Source organism: Sitophilus oryzae, unplaced genomic scaffold (genome assembly GCF_002938485.1).
Source record: "Sitophilus oryzae breed Bouriz unplaced genomic scaffold, Soryzae_2.0 scaffold_1067_pilon_pilon, whole genome shotgun sequence".
Taxonomy (NCBI): Eukaryota; Metazoa; Arthropoda; class Insecta; order Coleoptera; family Curculionidae; genus Sitophilus; species Sitophilus oryzae.
Window position 1 is genome coordinate 627253 of NW_022145690.1, and position 18018 is coordinate 645270.

The window sequence follows — 18018 nt, forward strand, 5'->3', positions numbered from 1 at the left end:
ACTCCTTGTTATTTTTCAACTATATCTCTTAATATAAAAGTTTGTCAAAAATTAATGTTTAATTTAGGATAAAGGGAAAAATGTTTCCTGAGTGGATATTGTAAATTTACTTTATTAATAGTTCGTCGCATGTTTGTGTAACCTGTCTCAATATACTTCTCATTTCACTATAATCATTCTTATCGAGAATATTTTGAATTAATTCAAGATTAGTACTGTTGATCTGAGACGTAGTTTGAGTTATAACTTCAACAGCAACCCATTTTGATAGAGTCTCATTAACTATGTTTAGTTCTTCTGGTGTGCCATCTCTAAAAAATAGTCTTTATTTAGAAAATTATACAGCGCATTCCCTAAATAAGTGTAAGCATTTTAATTGGTAGTACTGTATGATTTTTTAAGCAAAATTGTCATATGATATGTCATTCTATTCAGAGTGTAATTTTCTATCGAATAAAGTAAAAAAATGTCGAGGGTGCCATTTATAATTCAAAAGTTGTAGTCATTTTCGGTGAAACAGGAAGTGACCGAATAGAATTGAGAGCGTCAATCAATCCTAATTTATGTCATGTACTAACATATCAAATCTCGGTTTTTTATCTGAAATTTTGAAAATTTGGAATATTTTGAAAAAAATTTTGGATTTTTTTTTGGAAAATGTTTTGAGTTGAAAAACATTATTTCTTGATAATATGGCAACATAGGTAGTAGAGATTAAATTTATAAAAAAGAAACCTCAGGAAAGGGGATCCAGTGGTTCTCATTTTTTTTGGAAATATTTATTAATTCAAAGTAAAATAACTCGGTTATTTTGCCTTTATTTGAAAAACGATAAAGAGAAAATATGTTTCTTTTATCGAGATCTACCACCCCTATCTGTACTTATTTCTGGGACACCCTGTATAGGCAGTTTTATTTTTTTATTTTCAAAGTTAAATAACTCAAAAAAACATGTTTCTTTTCTCCAGGTCTTACCACCTATTAAAACACTTGAATTTATTTAATAGGCATCGGCTTTGTATATATTGTAAACAATATTCAAAATTTTATACAGTTTATTCAGAAAGTTGTTAATTTTGCTGACAAGGGCCACGTTGAAGTTACATATGGTCACGCCAGGAAATGGGACAGTAAGTGGCGAAGCAAAACCAGTTTTTAAAGTTATTCGTTTTGGATTACTGACATATCTGTTCCAGAATAAAGCCGTCACATATCCAGAGCACGCTAGAGTGCATATAACCACCAAAGTCCAAAAAAGTCTAAAACAATAATATTAATTTTGAAGTTTAGATTTTTGTTTAAAAAGATATAGCATTTTAAAAAATAGTTGATATTAATAATGATATGTGAATATCGTATATTCCATAACATCTTCTTTTTTAAAATGATGACATACGAAGTCTGCCAAAATAGTTTATAATGCTAAAGTATACATTAATACCTCTTTGAAATATCTACTTACCGTTCATACAGGTTTTTAGAAAATATGCAGAATTTAAGACCTTCAATGCTAGTGTTGTTAAAAAAATCTTTAATGTTTTTAAGAACTTTTGACATTGTCCCACACTTGTGACCTTTTGAACTATTAATGCAAAGAAAATTAGTAACAAACGTTTGTATTGTCATGCATTTCCACGAACATGTATATTCCGTGATTTAAATCACAGGCGAACATGTATTTAAATTAGAAAAAGTATATTGCTGTGAAAATTAATATTAATTTTATTTAAAAATTTCGATTAGTTGTCAAGATAATAAAATAATTTATCATTTATGCTATTTAAAAAAAAATTAAAAATCAGGCAAGAAGCAAGACACACAACAGAGCCTACACAATCAAATATAAGTAAATTAAAAAAAAACATAAAATATTAAAAGCTTAAAAATATTGAGTTTAAAAAAACAGTGGCGTGTAGAAGTAGAGACTGGGACTAAATATATTAATAAAATCAATCTCTGATTAATGAATCTTGATTAAAATCGATCAAAGAATGGTCTTTAAGGATAAAACTTAAAAAACAAAAAATAATAATTATATTATGGACAGTTTTATTTTATAATTAGCTACAATAATTTAAATGAAGTATTTTTCATTGTTAAAAAAACTCAGTATACAACTTATCTATTCTATTAAACATGATTTTTATTGCATTAGTTAACATACTGAATACTAGGATATACGCGCTCTATTTTTGTGTCTTCGAAATTAAGCGCATCTTTTTCAATAATGTTTGGTTTTACTATATTTACTTGTTTTTCACGATAAATATACACCTTTCCAATATAGTAGAAAATCTCCAAAATACTGATGATGCTACAGCCTAAGAAGAAGCTGTAGATCCCTCCAAATGATGCTAAAATTATTCTTTATTAGCTTATCAAAAAATATTTAAAAGACAGAGCTGCTAAAGCTGAAAGGTTTATGATATATTTTTTTGGAAATTGACATCTGAGGAAAACTTTAACTTACACCACAAATATATGCTGGTAGTTATAACGTTAGTAGTCCATATCTGTTGGTGTTTCGAGAAAAATACATTGATATGTACCACATCTTTACTACCATTTAAACCATCACTGTGAACAAAAAATAAAAGATTTAAAAAATAAATAACTATCATAATAGTTACCTATACTAAAACTTACATTATTTTACCTGGTACTAATTTTGTGGAGGTAACCGATACTCTAAATTTATCAAACTCGCATTGGGCAGGACAATCGCATGCTTTTTCTGACACTAAAATAATAATTTTGATAAATATTTGTTAAAAATGTGCGATGTTGTGATGGTTTATTATTTATACATTTTGGTTCTATCTGGTTTTTTATTCTTATTCAAAAAATTGTTAAACAAACAAACATATATTCGATACCAATTAAAGTTTTAGTTACGTAATCGAGAGCGCAATTTTTAAATTCACGGACAAATTCGGCGAAGGGCTGACTATTATTAAATTTTCCGCTGGGGATTCAGGTGGTAGCTCTGCTGTAAAGAATGTCAAGTTGGCACATTCATTTGTTTATTTCCTGACATTGTCATTCGTTTTGACACTTATTAGTTTTGTATTACGAGTTTTTGTTTTAAATCAATTGTGTTGTGATACTTTAAGCTTATAAAAATGTTTATTAGCAGACCTTGCAGTCGAACATTGTTCTTTTTAGAACCTCTTTTAGTGCGAAATGTAGAAGATAGCTTAATGGCCGTAAAAAAGCTCATTGCAGCTTCATTAGAATATTTTGAATGGGAAAGCGGTAATAACGGTCCTTTATGGCCTTTAAGTGCTGTTAAGGAGGTGAGTTTTGTTGATGTAAATGATATCTGTTTATATATTTATAATTAGTTTATTTTTGTTTCCTAAAAATATTTTGATTAATAGAAAATATGTAAAGCGGGCAACGCTGTGCCAGTCAAAGCTTAATCACGTGACTAAAAAGTTTATTTGATATGAACTAACTATACACCAATAGTTATTACACTAAGTTATTAAAATTAAATAATGAATAATTTAATTGTCTTAAAATATGTTATATTTCTGTAGAGCTCCCACAGACGCTCAGTTCTTTAGCATAGACTGACTGTGTAGGCCAATTTGTAAAATTTAACCTGTTCTAATGCCCAGCCCCGGATCTAAGGGGGGGCAAACCAGGCCCCTGCCCCAGGCACCAGTGTCAGGGGCACAAAATCATTATATAATATGGTTGAAAATCAAAAATTGCTCCACAAAGCGCCTAGTATGCACCTTACGTTCTTCTATCAAAGTATTAATTTTATTTTAAAACGCCCAGTTAGTTTTTTGAACACATTCTAAAGTTTCATTCAGAACCTCGCAATTAGTGGATTAAATTAGCGGTTTCAATTATTACACTTTTTAGTTTACGATCATTCACAATGTTTAAAAACAATTAAAATTAATATACTTTCTGTTTTTTTTTCTCCGGTAAGATTTCGACAGACGATGACAGAAGAAAAGCAGATGACGTCCTATACCAATCTATTTATTTTACTAAAAAAGTTTCTAACAATTTTAAGTTAACGATGGATGGGTTTAAATATAAATTCGTCATGCGTCGTCACTTGTTGTTTTTAACCAGTTTTATTGGTTTATTTCAAAAATGACAGATCGTATTTCAATTTTATTGGTTTGACGGAACGATGAACGACAAACGGACGCCGATGCGTATGAACTCGCCTTTAGATTTTTGACGTTTGTCAAAGTCTTGCCAAATTATAGGTTATAATCTTGTGACAACTTTTGTCAAATACCCTGCGTTTTGGAAGATGATGCATTTTGATTCGTGTTATTACGAGTGTTTTGTGTCTTTTGAAGTCAAGTGTAGGAAAAATCGAGTGAAAATTAACTGTAGAACCCAGAGCACAGTTTATGGTTAATACTTGCTGCCCAGGGAGAAAGTCTTATACAGATACACCAATAAAGTTACTATCAATAAAGTTCGTATACCATCTCGTCGTAGATAAGTGCATCTCGAATATGGTAGAAGAACCATACTAAACACATACTAAAAACTGGCGTAGCTGAAAAATATCGACATCACACGATAGGTAAATAATGGATTTTAGTACTGCAGAAAAATAATGGCAAAAGGTACTGGTTTAAAAAAATTAAGATTAAAGTTAATTAATCAACCTGTGAGGTATAAAATTTGGTAAGTGTTATTATTAATAAAATAGTTTGTTTTATTTATGTTGTTTTATTTATTCCTTTAATATTACAAATAAATAAATGGAATATTACAAATTTGTATTTGTACATAAGTTATATTGACAAATATAATCATAAATGCGGGAAGTTTCATAAAGCTTGAAATTAAGAAATAGTTCTTTTTTATATTTTTTGGTATGTGGTGTCTTGTTTTTGTTTGTTTGTATTAACACATACCGGTTTTTTTAGTCAATAAAGTAACTCTGATTACATTTTTCAGTTTTATACAGTTTTTTCACAATATTTTGAAGTTACTTGTCAGTCAAATTTTAAATACATATATTAATTTCCTGCTATGCGTTCCAGTTGTACCAACTTATTTCTTTGTAAAATAAAATAAACTACTTTGAAATTAAAATGACAGACATCACTGTCAAGGATCTTCTCGTTGGATAGACTATAGAATATCCTAGCAACAGCTTGCGGTAGTCAGTTGTATCCATAAAGAAAGCCAAATATTTAGCTTATAAAACAATAAACTTTTGATTTCTAACCACCATTTTTCTTGACGAATGTTAATCAATGGCTAAAATGACATTTCCCGCAAAATTTGAAATATAGTTAGTGGAAAAGTCAAAAGTTTGTTTACTTTTTCTACTAATTGAAAATGATCACTAATTCGGAGGTTCTGAATGAAGCTTAAGGGCTCATTCTGTCCCGTTTACGAAAAATGCCTACCTATATCTAGATATTTGTAAGTTTTTTAAATTAATTTATTGCAAACGCTGGAGAGAGGGGGCGCTTCTATCAATTTTTTGCCCCGGTTCAAAAAAATTGTAGATCCGGGGCTGCTAATGCCTACCGCACACACATACACACACACAGGTTTGCCTGTGCAAAAAGCTGTGCGTCTATGGTGACTTTAAGCAGAATGGGGCATACTTCTTGGTATGAAACTGAGCATGCTTAATGGTTTGCCGCTTTAAATTGAAAGAGGCGCAGTCTAAACGAGCTTTAAGATTTTTGATCAAAATATGTTCTCAAAAATCTCTAACACTGATTTTTTGCACTTAAGAAGCAATCACTGAAAAAAAATTAGGACATACGTTTATATAAGTTTTTACCATCTGAATTCGATATCCTATTATCTACCAAAGATTGGTAGTGAAGCAAAAGTTTTAGCACTCCATCTCTGTGTTGCTCGATACACGGCAGTTTATTTAATCCACACATTGGCTTATCTGAGAAACAAAAATAGTTATTTTTTATTGAAGACGATAAAATGGTATTATATCGTCGACCGAAAAGATTAATTCACGAGCGATGAAATCGCCAGTGAATTAATTTCGGGAGACGATAATTCAGTTTTATCGTCGTGTATAAAACAATATTTTTTTCCATAGCGAGTTACGTTTTAAAAAATATTCAGAAATTATTATTTCAAGGAATTTATTACGAGTAGAAAAAATATTGTGCTGGATTGGCGTTGGTTTATATGTAATTTGACACATAAATAAAGCTGTCTCTTTAGTTGTCAAAATAAAATAACGTACTGGGAAAGTTTCGCTTGAACACAATGTTACCCAGATAAATCGGGCTCATTATAATAATAAAATTATGTTTAGGTAGGTAGGTAATAAGTATTGTGTTAAGATGGGTTAATACAGTATTTAAAATAAAACAATCTATGCATTTGTTTAATAATATTTATTTCTCCTTATTAACATTTATTTTTATTTGTTTCGCTTTTTAAAATTCGTTTTTATGTGATATATTCCTATTATGCGATCGTCAGAATTCAACTAAACCCTGACCTGCCCTGATTAAACCGCTAACGCCGCTACATTGACAGGTGTTACCCGCTCATAAAGGAATTTTTAGGTTAGCCACCGTTTCGCGCGCATTTTGAGAGTCAACCTTCTGGTTGATTTCTATTTTGTGGTTCAGCTATGCAGAGATGATTTTTTAGCACAGATTGAATTTCAAAAATCGATATTTATTGTATAATTTTCTTTTACTAAGAATGATGATTTTCAGCTGCATCAATACAATAAATTATATTCATTTATTTATATATCGTAAAACTATCTTTAGATAATACGTTTTAGTTATTTTATTCTAAAGAATTTTTAATCGTATTTTTAAAGAAATGTTTATTCCAAATCATAAATATAGAAATACATTTTTAACATTTAAAGGTGCAACATTAAAAGCTTTTTAAATCATTTCTTTAAAAATAATTCCTTGATTTTTCAATATACGAAACTTACCTAAGTAAAATACTAAAGATGTTTTTGCAAAGCCATACACAAAGCTTGATAAAATTTTGCTCATTGACGAGTAAATTCCTATGATACCATCGTCTATTTTCAACAAATGGCTGAAAATACCTACTGATACCGAAGTTCCTATAAGAAAATGAAAAAAAAAACATTTTTTAGATATAGCAAATATCCCATTAAACTTATCATCAAATATTTTTTTTAAATAAAATACAAAAAGTATTGTTTTTAATTAATAATTTGCTTTTATTTGAGAAATGTTGTTGTTATTTGAGTTGTTTGACAGTTTAATTAAGGATCTTGATTAGTTTGAGGTTTGTCTTTCTACAACGCAAAATAAAGTAAATTAACTAGTTATAGAATTGAAGGAAAACTGAACAATGGCGTAACTAAAAAAGATATTGTGGTTTGATTGCCAATGTACCATAATACCAATAAAATGAACATGATAATTGTTGACAATTTACGTAGTTCTAAAAGTTAAATATGTTGAATACACGTATTTGTTAATAACAAAACAACATTAATAATTAATTTAGAAAAAATAGAAAGATAAAACTATATTTCCAAATAATAAAAAGTATATTTTGAAAAAATAATGTTATCGTTGATTAAAATAATTGGGAAGATCCCCTTACGGTCTCAAGTGCTGTATGGTGAAGCCTCTACTCGTCTGCGGCCAACGCATAAAACACTCATTTTCTCTAATTCGGCTAGCGAATGCATATCAAAGACGGTGTGGATTTGAAAGCAGTATTGCCATATTAAAATATGTAATATCTCTGACGAAAATATATTTGGTTGAAAAATCCGCGTTTATGTATTGAAAATGTATTCCTGTTAATCATAGAATAAACAACAAAAATAAAAATTATTTTATAGGTACCTATTGAGTATTTCACATGAAATTCGTTTAGTTGGCTTGGAAATTACGACTATTGACATTTTCCATAATATTTTACATATGAAATAACAGCGATCCTCATTTCCAAGCCAACTCTGACGCCGTTCTTTGTTTAATCATATAGTATTATATTAAATTGTTGAATGATAGAAAATCCGGTTTTTTAAAGTACTGTACCCAAAATCTTACGGATTAATCCGTAGTTCTGGCAACACTGTCTCCGGAACCACCCACTCTGTCGACTGAAAGCAGAACTACGGTACAGTATTCTTTATCCGTTGTACTGCAAACGACTATCAGCGCGCAGCGGCGCTGAGCTAAGCTAAATCTCGGGCAGGTTGACTAGCGGCGACTGTATCGCCAGCTACATCTCGGACAGGTCTATATCTTGGACGAAATCGCTGTTGACTGTGCTCTAGTTGCAAATACGTTACAGCAATTGCAAGAAATGTTGAACACATATATACCTGGGCATACGAGGCTTTTGGACTTAAGCTGAACATTGATAAAACTAAAATCATGTACACTCCCCCGGAAGATCACAACAATGCTATAAAAATCAGAGAAGAACTATTGGAATATGTAGCCGAATTCAATTACCTCGGCAGTTTAATTTTGGAAAAGGCCAATAATCGACTCTGAAATTCAGCACAGGATTAGCAGCGCCTCAAGAGCATTCTGGAAATTAAAAGACAGGGTTCTCTACAATCATGACTTGAGCACCAAAACGAAATTTGCAGTGTACCGAGCAATAATAAATACCAAACCTAACCAAACTAACTCCCACCATGTTATATGGAAGCGAAATCTGGGTGCAGAACCGCCGACACATGAACGCATTAAACAAGTTGCAACAGAGACATCTTAGACAACTCAGAATCAAATGGTTCCATCATGTCTCAAACGTATCGGTTCTTGAAAAAGCTAACTGCGAGAGTATTGAAGTCATGATTACAAAATCCCGCTTAAGATGGGCTGGTCACGTATGCAGAATGCAAAAAAACCGCATACCAAAATCTCTGCTTTACGGCGAGCTTATATACGGTAAGAGGAGGCCGGGTGGACAACTCAAAAGATACAAGGATATTTTCCACGAAAACTTAAAGGGGATTAACATGCAGAATGAGTGGGAAGAAGCAGCTCACAATAGAACGGCATAGAAAAGAATTGTAAACTCAGCGACAACCAAAAAGTGAAGAGGCAAAAAAGCAATGAGATTTTTGAATGTCCGGAGTGCGGTAGACAGATATCATCACGTATCGGGCAAGTCACAGAAAAGCTCATGAAAGGAAATCTTCTGATGCGTGTCAAATACTCGTCAGCGAGTAATGGCAGTATGTACATATGTATGGACGAAATTGCCCATAAGGTCAATTCTTCAATCAACGGTATTATCTTTCTACTTGAATATATTCTAGTTGAAGAGATACGATCTGAAGAGAATTGCATCTAAATAATCGATGTTTATAAAAGACAGGGGATGTCCTAATAGGAATTATCACCAATTATTACTCTAAAAACGACGCTGATTATTTTTAGTACCGTATGATTGAAAAAAAACAGCATCAAGTTAGCTTGGAAATGATTTTCGATCGCCACATAATTTTACATAAAAAATTACAGTAATCTACATATCCAAACTAACTCTAACGTTTTTTTATCGTTAGACATTTGCAACAGTGATTCGAGTTTTTTAATGGCCAGGTATTAAAAAAAATATAATTTTGAATAACCCTGATGTTTCAGTGTATTTCTATAGTATTTATATCTATTCTGAAGTTTTTTAAAAAAGAATTATAAGTATTTATAATAAAAATAAAGCATGTATGTATAGTGAATTTCTCTTTCTGCCTAATTATTATTTAATAAAATACATTAAAAAATATCTTACCTACTAAATTTGTTATCATACTGTATGTAGAAAATATACTGTAGTCAACTTCGTCCCAATTAAAACGGAATCTGGTAAATAAATAGGAAACGTTCATTTCACCTGAAAGAAAAATAAGTCATTTAATTTCTTAAATCAATATGTAAAATATAAACTCATTGTACCTTCTTCGTCGTTAAAAACTTTATATTCTATTTGATAAAAAATATCATAAAAAAGTAAATAAATAATCAAGGTTGTCGTATATCAATAAATAGTGAACACAATTTGGCACTAAAATACTGATTAAATTTAACGCCCCGTATATCTATAATTATTTTTTGTACTGAGGTTATATAGAACAGATTGATATATTTTTCAGCAAAGTAAATCTTATCAAAAGATTTAAGATAAAATTTTCTGACCTTTCGTGGACACCCTGTATTTAACATTATATCCCCGCATATTATACAGGGTGTTTCTTAAATAAGTGCAAGTAATTTAAAGAGTGTTAGATCTGGACAATAGAAACATATTTCCTATTTACTATTTTTAAAATAAATCGAAAATAACCAAATTATTTAATTTTGAAAATTTCAAAATATAATGCCTACATTTTGAGAACCATCAGCATCAATCGGCAATCAGCCGAATCTCAACTTATTCGAAGTCTAGTGTTGCCACTATGGACAAGAAAGTATACACTTAAATTAATTGAAAATACTGCGTAATGTAGCGATACGATTACCTGCAATAATTGTTTAAATTTATTCTCTCAATTTAGTTGAAAATATAATATTTAAAAATGTATTAGTGTGTAAAGTGTAAATAAGTACCTATACTGCATTTTATAGAATGAATAAATAGTTAGTAATGCTACTGCTTTAATTAAAATTAATTTGCTTAATTTACTGTGTAGAAAATTTAATTAAGCAATGTAAACTTATAAACACAAATATACTGAATGTAGATACTGAATGTGGATAACATTGCAGGAGGCTCCAAATCACTGTAAAGAAATTTTAGAGAATGAACCTGCAGCTCTAAAAGTTTTCATAAAATTTCACGGTAAATGTCAAGAAAAATGTAAAATATATGTATACAGGGTGTTTCAAAACAAATGCGAAAAACTTTAGGGGGTGATTCCTTGTTCAAAATAAAGGGTAGTTTGCTTTATAAACGTTGGGTCAAAAGTCAACCATTAGGGAGATATCGCGGCACAAAGATGGCGGAAAAATAATGTTTTTATTTTTTATCTTGAAAACATAAAGAGATAGACTAATGAAATTTTATGGAAGCATTACTGTTATGAAAACACACTTTCTGGTAATTTTTTCACTTTTTTAAAATGAGTGGAAGGGGTTGAAATAAACTACCCCTATCATTCTTGTTAACGAAATTTAAAGAAAAATCTTATCAAACACATGCAAATGCTTTAATTTGGATAGTTTAGTTTGTTTAGAAACTTTTTTATCTCTTGTGTTTCTTTGATAAAACTCACCGATTTGAAATTAAAAAATAAAATGTAAAGCATTACATGTCAGGACAAAGAACATTTTTAGATTAAGAATCTAGTGATAATAACGATAATAATAATAATCATCTAGATAATAACGTATTGCAGTAGAGTAATGTCAAATAAAATAATATTAGGAACATCCTAAAAAGTAACAGCGGCCGACTAGATTTTTTCCTAAAAAAATTACAGCAGCCCGCTAGATTCTTTACCAGAAGATGTTTTTTGTCCTGACATGTAATGCTTTACATTTTATTTTTAATTTCAAATCGGTGAGTTTTATCAAAAATATAAGAGATAAAAAATTTCTAAACAAACTAAACTATCCAAATTAATTTTTTGCATGTGTTTGATAAGATTTTTCTTTAAATTTCGTTAACAAGAATGATAGGGTAGTTTATTTCAACCCCTTCCACTCATTTTAAAAAGTGAAAAATTACCAGAAAGTGTGTTTTTATAACAATAATGCTTCCATAAAATTTTATTAGTCTATCTCTTTCGTTTTCAAGATAAAAAATAAAAATATTATTTTTCCGTCTTATGGCTTTGCGATCTAATGGTTGACTTTTTGACCCAACGTTTATGAAGCAAACTACCATTTATTTTGAACAAAGAATCACCCCCTGAAGTTTTTCGCATTTGTTTTGAAACACCCTGTATATACTTAAAGTTAAAACACTTGCATTTATATAAAATACATCCTGTATAGAAAAAAAATTGACCTTAAATATAGATTTTATTGCTTTTACTTTTACTTAAACCATTCAATGAACTGTCTATGTAATTTAAAGCTAGAGAATCCGATCACTTCTTGTTTCATACAAAAGAAAGGAAATCAGTTTAGCACTTTAAACAACTCATACTTCAGAGTGATAATATAGACACAGAACACACCTAAACATGCAATTGGCATTACCAAAATCCACTTGAAGGAAAAAGATTGTCGCCGGGAGGCACGTATAGCCGCCCATACTAAAATATATTAATAAAAACTTGGTAGGCAGTTCTTTTAGTTTCAGAGTAAAGAAATTTTTCCAATTTTTTTATCTAAAAACTGCGACTTTGACTGATTTTGACGTTATTACAAATTTTGTTGCAAATATTATTCCTTATCTTAAATTGAAAACCGCGTTTCGCTAGCTACTGTAATGTTGGAGTTACGATTTTTTAAAATTTTTAACCCCCTCCCATACCCCCTTACCAACCCCCCACCCCCACCAAAAACTAATGGTCAGATTCTCGGGTGCCACAGTATTTTTGTGCCAAATTTGTTTAACATCGGTTTAGCGGTTTTTGAGTTATCGTGTTACAGACAGACGGACAGACAGACAGACACCATGAAAATATTTTGTATCTAGGTCATTTATGACCCAAATAACTCATTTTGAGTGAAATTAAAAAAAAACTTTTTTTTGCCGATCTTAATAGCCTACTATACCATTAGTATGGTCGGCTAAAAATCAGTAACTGGGAAAAAAGCCAAACGAAATTCTAATAACACGGAAAATATAAAATATAATTAATAAAACAATTATTAACGTCTGTCCAACGAGAATACAGAAGACAATGACAGTTGTCTGACAGTTTAATTCATAGATCTGTCGAAATCTTCTCTGATGGAGAGACTCTACAACTAATATTATTATTGTGTAACTTAAAATTTCGGTTCTAGGTGGCTTCTAATATACCATCCTGGACACTTCATCTGCCTGGTCTGTATTTTAATGCATGCGACAGAGATTAATATTAAGATACAGGGTAAAATTTACTAAAAAATTACTTATTTTCATAACAACTCTGATGTTATTCGGGATATCTTTATAAAATTTGTACAACTTATTAAAAACGATGACGCCTATGCATCAAAATGCTTTTTTGATGTACAAATAATTTTATTTATTCGAACCAGTGACGTCCGTACGGGATTTAAATTTATTTTTGGGAAAAAAATAGTACGCCACTGACTTCCCTTAAAATAAACATTATTTTCAAAATCTTCATTCTTTTCTAAACAATTTTTATCTCTTGGTTTTCTTTCGCCCGAGGCATGGTTTTTGCACAAAAAGTAAGTCATTTTACTAGGATTAAATTGCTAAAAATCTGATGCGGTGACTGTTTTGTGGAAATTGTTTCTGTATCAGCTAGAAAGAAATTAAAAAACACAATAATTTTTGTACGCCTAAAATGCATTCGATGCGTAGAAGACGTGTTCTAAATTTCATAAATATATCTGTAATATAATCAAAATGTAAGATGTTTAGAACATGTATTCATAATTATTTTTTCTTAAAATAATACCAATAATAATCACCTCCTTAAATATCAGCTTAACATTAAGAAACACACTGTATATATAAGAATGATAATGCTTTGTGTTATAGTCTGGTAATAAATGTTCAATGTCCGTGGTTCAACAGGTGGTTATTTCATAACTGAGTATTTTTTTTGGCTTCATAAAATATTATTTTTTAATACAAAACTGAACCTTAAAAAATATATTTTCGTTTAGTAGAAACACGTCCAAATATCAATCTGATTTTGTATATGTATACCATAGTATGTTGTCTTAAATCTGATTGAAGGATATTCTTGTAACTTTCGAAAATATGATGCAGATAATTCAAACCTCTGTCTATAATATTTAAATAGATATAATCAATGATAAAATAATTTATAGATAGAATATCAGATAATAATGAAAATAAGGTATACCATACTATACAAAACAAAGAGAGAGTCTCATCAAGCGTTAAAATACTGTAGGCGATAATAATAATTTAGAAGGCATAATTTTTAAATTAATTAACGTTTAGATTTATTTCTAATTGGTGCATTCTAAAAGACAAATGAAGCACTTTTCTATAGACTAAATTGTGTTCATTTAACCCCCCTTAATTTGATTCCAGAAATACATAATATGTAATATTGGGACACCCTGTACAGGGCGCTACAAATTCGAAGTACGAGCACTGGTATCTCGGTAACCGTAATAGATACGAACATGTTTGAATTAGGGCAAAGTTGCGCTTTAGAATGTTCACCAAGATGCCATCAACAAAAATTTTAAAAATTTCAAGGATTGCGTTTTTGGAAAAAACGGATTTTTTTTACAGTCAACTTTTTTTTCTGTCATTACTTTTTAGAAAATCAAAAAACTAATTGCATATTCTCGTAGCCACTTTATTAGGACTATCTGACACAAAATCTAAAAATAGATTTTCAAATTATCTAGCCAACTTAAATTTTTTTTAAATAGGGACCTGAATTTTTTATTTCAAGTTTTGAAAGAATTCGGTCTCCTGAGTACAATGATATGCCACACTTTATACTTTTTTTGTTTTGGATACCTTAACATCAACAAAACTATTTAATTATTATTTAAAATAATTTCAAGTCCGACTCTGCTTTTTAAAATTATTTAATCTGATTATATTCATCGTAACAATATTGATCAGCGCTAATTAACATTGAATAAGGAAAATCGAGGCAACTGGAGGATTCAAATAAATAATATCCATAATATCCAGGTCAGCAATTTAAAGATATTATTTTTAACTTTTTTTATTGTGAATTTGAAATCTTAGTGTAACAGTCTAATAATATGCATAATATTAATGGTAGTTGTTATAAATAAATCAACTTCTACAAACTAGTTTCTAATGTTCTACATGTCCGAAAGAGTTACCACTGGTTACCACCCTCCCAATTGCACAATTTTTTTTTCGTTCAATTTTATTTATAGCTCTTTGAACTTTCTTCTTATACTTCCGAATGCATTTTGTACTCTTTATTGTAAATGTTGAGATATATTGATTTCACTTTTATAAATGCCGTCAAGTAATATCCCCTTCTCCCCCATATTGTAACGATGAATAGATTAAATATTAAAAAAACACAGAGCCGGACTTTAGGAAATTAGTTTAAATAAATTGTGTTCAAAAGTCCGAAACAGAAAAAAGTAAAAAGTGTGGGATATCATTGTACTCAGGAGACCGAGTTCTTTCAAAACCTGAAATAAAAATTGCAGGTCCGTATTTAAAAAAATTAAGTTGGCCTCTGTATCTCACAAATTATCACGTAATTTGAAAATCTAAAAATACTATCAGATAGTCCTAATAAAGTGGCTATGAGAATGTGCAATTAGTTTTTTGATTTTCTAAAAAGTAACGTCAGTAAAAAATAAAATTTAGTTTCAAAAAATCCTTTTTTCCAAAAAACCCAGCAATCCTTGAAATTTTTCAAATATTTTTGATGGCATCTTTGTGAACATCCCAAAGCGAAACTTTGACCCAATTTAACATAATTTGTAGCACCCTGTATACAACGGATTTAAAAAAAAATTAAAATAACGATTTATTTTTCAACTCACCATGCATTGGTCCGATAACAACCATCACCACCAACATCAGCAGCATCACTTTCATCTTCCTGTTATTCGGTCCATTCTTGAACGCCACCTTGAAGGTATCAACTAGATGCCTCACATCGAAGAAATCCCTCAAAAACGCACACGGCACATCCTTCAACACCGGAATGTCGATCTTCTTCGGTTCCTTCACCTTGGTGTAGCCGTAGTAGATCGCCATCACGTACAACACTGAAGATATGGAGAACACACCGTAGAACCCGATTTTTTTGTACAGAACGCCACTGAGCGCGAGCCCCACGGGAATCCCCAGGGAACAGAACACGTTCACTATCCCGATTCGAAGCGTCCTCATTTCGACCGTGGTGACGTCGGCGATATAACTGAAAACGCCCATGAACATGGTGAACCAGCCACCGGTCATTGCTGAAAAAAGACACAATTATCAGTAATAGTATTTAAGAAAGTGGAGAAATCTGGAGATAGCCAATTAGGGTTCAGAACCAGGAAATCCCAGTACCGAAAGAACCGGGACTCGAAAATATTATTTTTGTGCTATGTTTTTATAGATCTTTAATTGTTTTTATAGATCTTTATTTTGTTTGTTTAAGTTTTTTTTTCTAGTTTAGTTAAGTTGGTTTCGAGGTTTGTTGATGTTGTTTGATGTAATTTTTAAGCAACCTATGTGTTTTCATTTTTTTTTCGCTTGTGTTCATTATTTGTGTCCGTGTTAACTTTCTCATGACTTAATAATTTAAAATTATTTTCATTTGAAACTCAATTTTTTATCGGTTTTACTTTTGTGAAACCATCCCTTGCTTGCTAACTGACGAACTCCACAATCGTTGAACGAAAATATTTGAGTACGGTTTTGGAAACTCTAATTAATACTACCAATTAGTGTTTAGATCTTTTTGGCCATCACAGAACCGGGCCTGGGTAACAATAAATAAAAAATAATTTTTTTGTTATGTGAGAAAGTCCTTTGATGCTTTATAGGGGTCGAAATCAAACTCTTCTAAATAAGTAATGATGCTATTTCTTATTGTTCTTGATTCTTTTCTCTTTTGAAGTTCCTATAATATTTATTATGTTATGTTTTAATAGATATTTGCATTTTGAATTCAATATTTTAGGACTTTAGTCTCAAATTCAGTTAAGTTGGTTTATGTTGTTTGATGTGAAATTTAAGTTACCTATCTTTTTTTCCTTACTTGTGTTCATGTTAATTTTTTCATGACTGATTACTTAATAATTTGATAATATTTTCATTAAAAATATCAATTTTCTATCCATTTTATTTCGAAAAACCATCCCTTGCTTTCTGATTGATAAACTGCACCACCATTGAAGAAAAATTAGTCAGTACTGAAAGTACCGAAAATAACTGATTCCGCGGCATCTTAAAAAACCTGATCCTGTAGCAACAAAGATTTACCTACTACCTACTAATTATGGTTTACTAAAATGTTCTAATTTTAAATAGAAAAAAGTATCTTGAAAATAAAAATAGACGTATTTAATGGATCATAAGTCTTACTAAATATATTCTTTACATTGTTAAGAAAATTTATGAACTTGTAATGCTCATAATAAATTGATTAATGCAAATAGTAGTAAAAACTCACTTATTTCTTACAGCTGCTGCATAAATTTAAATTCTTAATTAAACATAAAAAAGTAATAAAATGCAATTTTCTTCATGTAATAACAATCGTTTATTTAAATAAGTGAAGGTTATTAGCCTTATAATTTAATTATTGCGACAATATTACTGTATTTCATACCGATAAAGAGTTTTCATTATTCTATTTAATTTTGTGCATGGTAGATTGTTAATTTTTGATATTAGTAGATAAAATTTCGTTCTTAAGAAAATATCCTTAATACTTAAGATGTCCTACAGTTTATTCAAAGCCAAGATGCACCAGAACCTCGAAATTAGTGGAATAAATTAGTGGTTTCAAGTTAGCATAGAAATACGTTCCTCTAATTTCAAAGTAAGCATTCAGAACGTCAAAATTAGTAGTAGCAATTTTCAATTAGTAGAAAAAGTTAATAGTAGTTAGAGTAATGTCATTTTGGCCTTTGATTATCATCCGTCAAGAAAAATGGTGGTTAAAAATAAAAAGTTTATTTTACAAGCTAATTATTAGGCTTTTTCTGTGGATACATCTGACTTAAGTAAACTGTTACTAGGTATATATATATAAGTCGGTTCAGAACGTTCTACGACGTTTTCCGACACCTAACCTCCACTCTTCTCTATTTAGCCAGAGATCATCAGGTATTTCTCTATTTTCTAGTTCTTTATCCACACCCTCCCTCCAACTTCGTCGAGGCCTTCCTCTTTTATTTCTACCTCCAGGTGTCCACAGTAAAATTTGTTTTGGTATTCTGTGATCGAGCATTCGTT

At 30.3% G+C, this 18018-nt stretch overlaps 1 protein-coding gene across 2 annotated transcripts in view; it reads right to left on the reverse strand.

Annotated features, from left to right (window-relative positions):
* Nucleotides 1-18018, reverse strand: part of LOC115879386 (proton-coupled folate transporter) — a 109297-nt gene that overhangs the window by 11082 nt on the left and 80197 nt on the right. For both annotated transcript variants that reach the window (XM_030896180.1, XM_030896191.1), the window contains exons 4-6: nucleotides 15606-16028; nucleotides 9742-9843; nucleotides 6935-7072 (exon numbers count right to left, since the gene is read on the reverse strand). In XM_030896180.1, the coding sequence (XP_030752040.1) occupies nucleotides 6935-7072; nucleotides 9742-9843; nucleotides 15606-16028 (663 nt within the window). The remainder of the gene's footprint in view (nucleotides 1-6934; nucleotides 7073-9741; nucleotides 9844-15605; nucleotides 16029-18018) is intronic.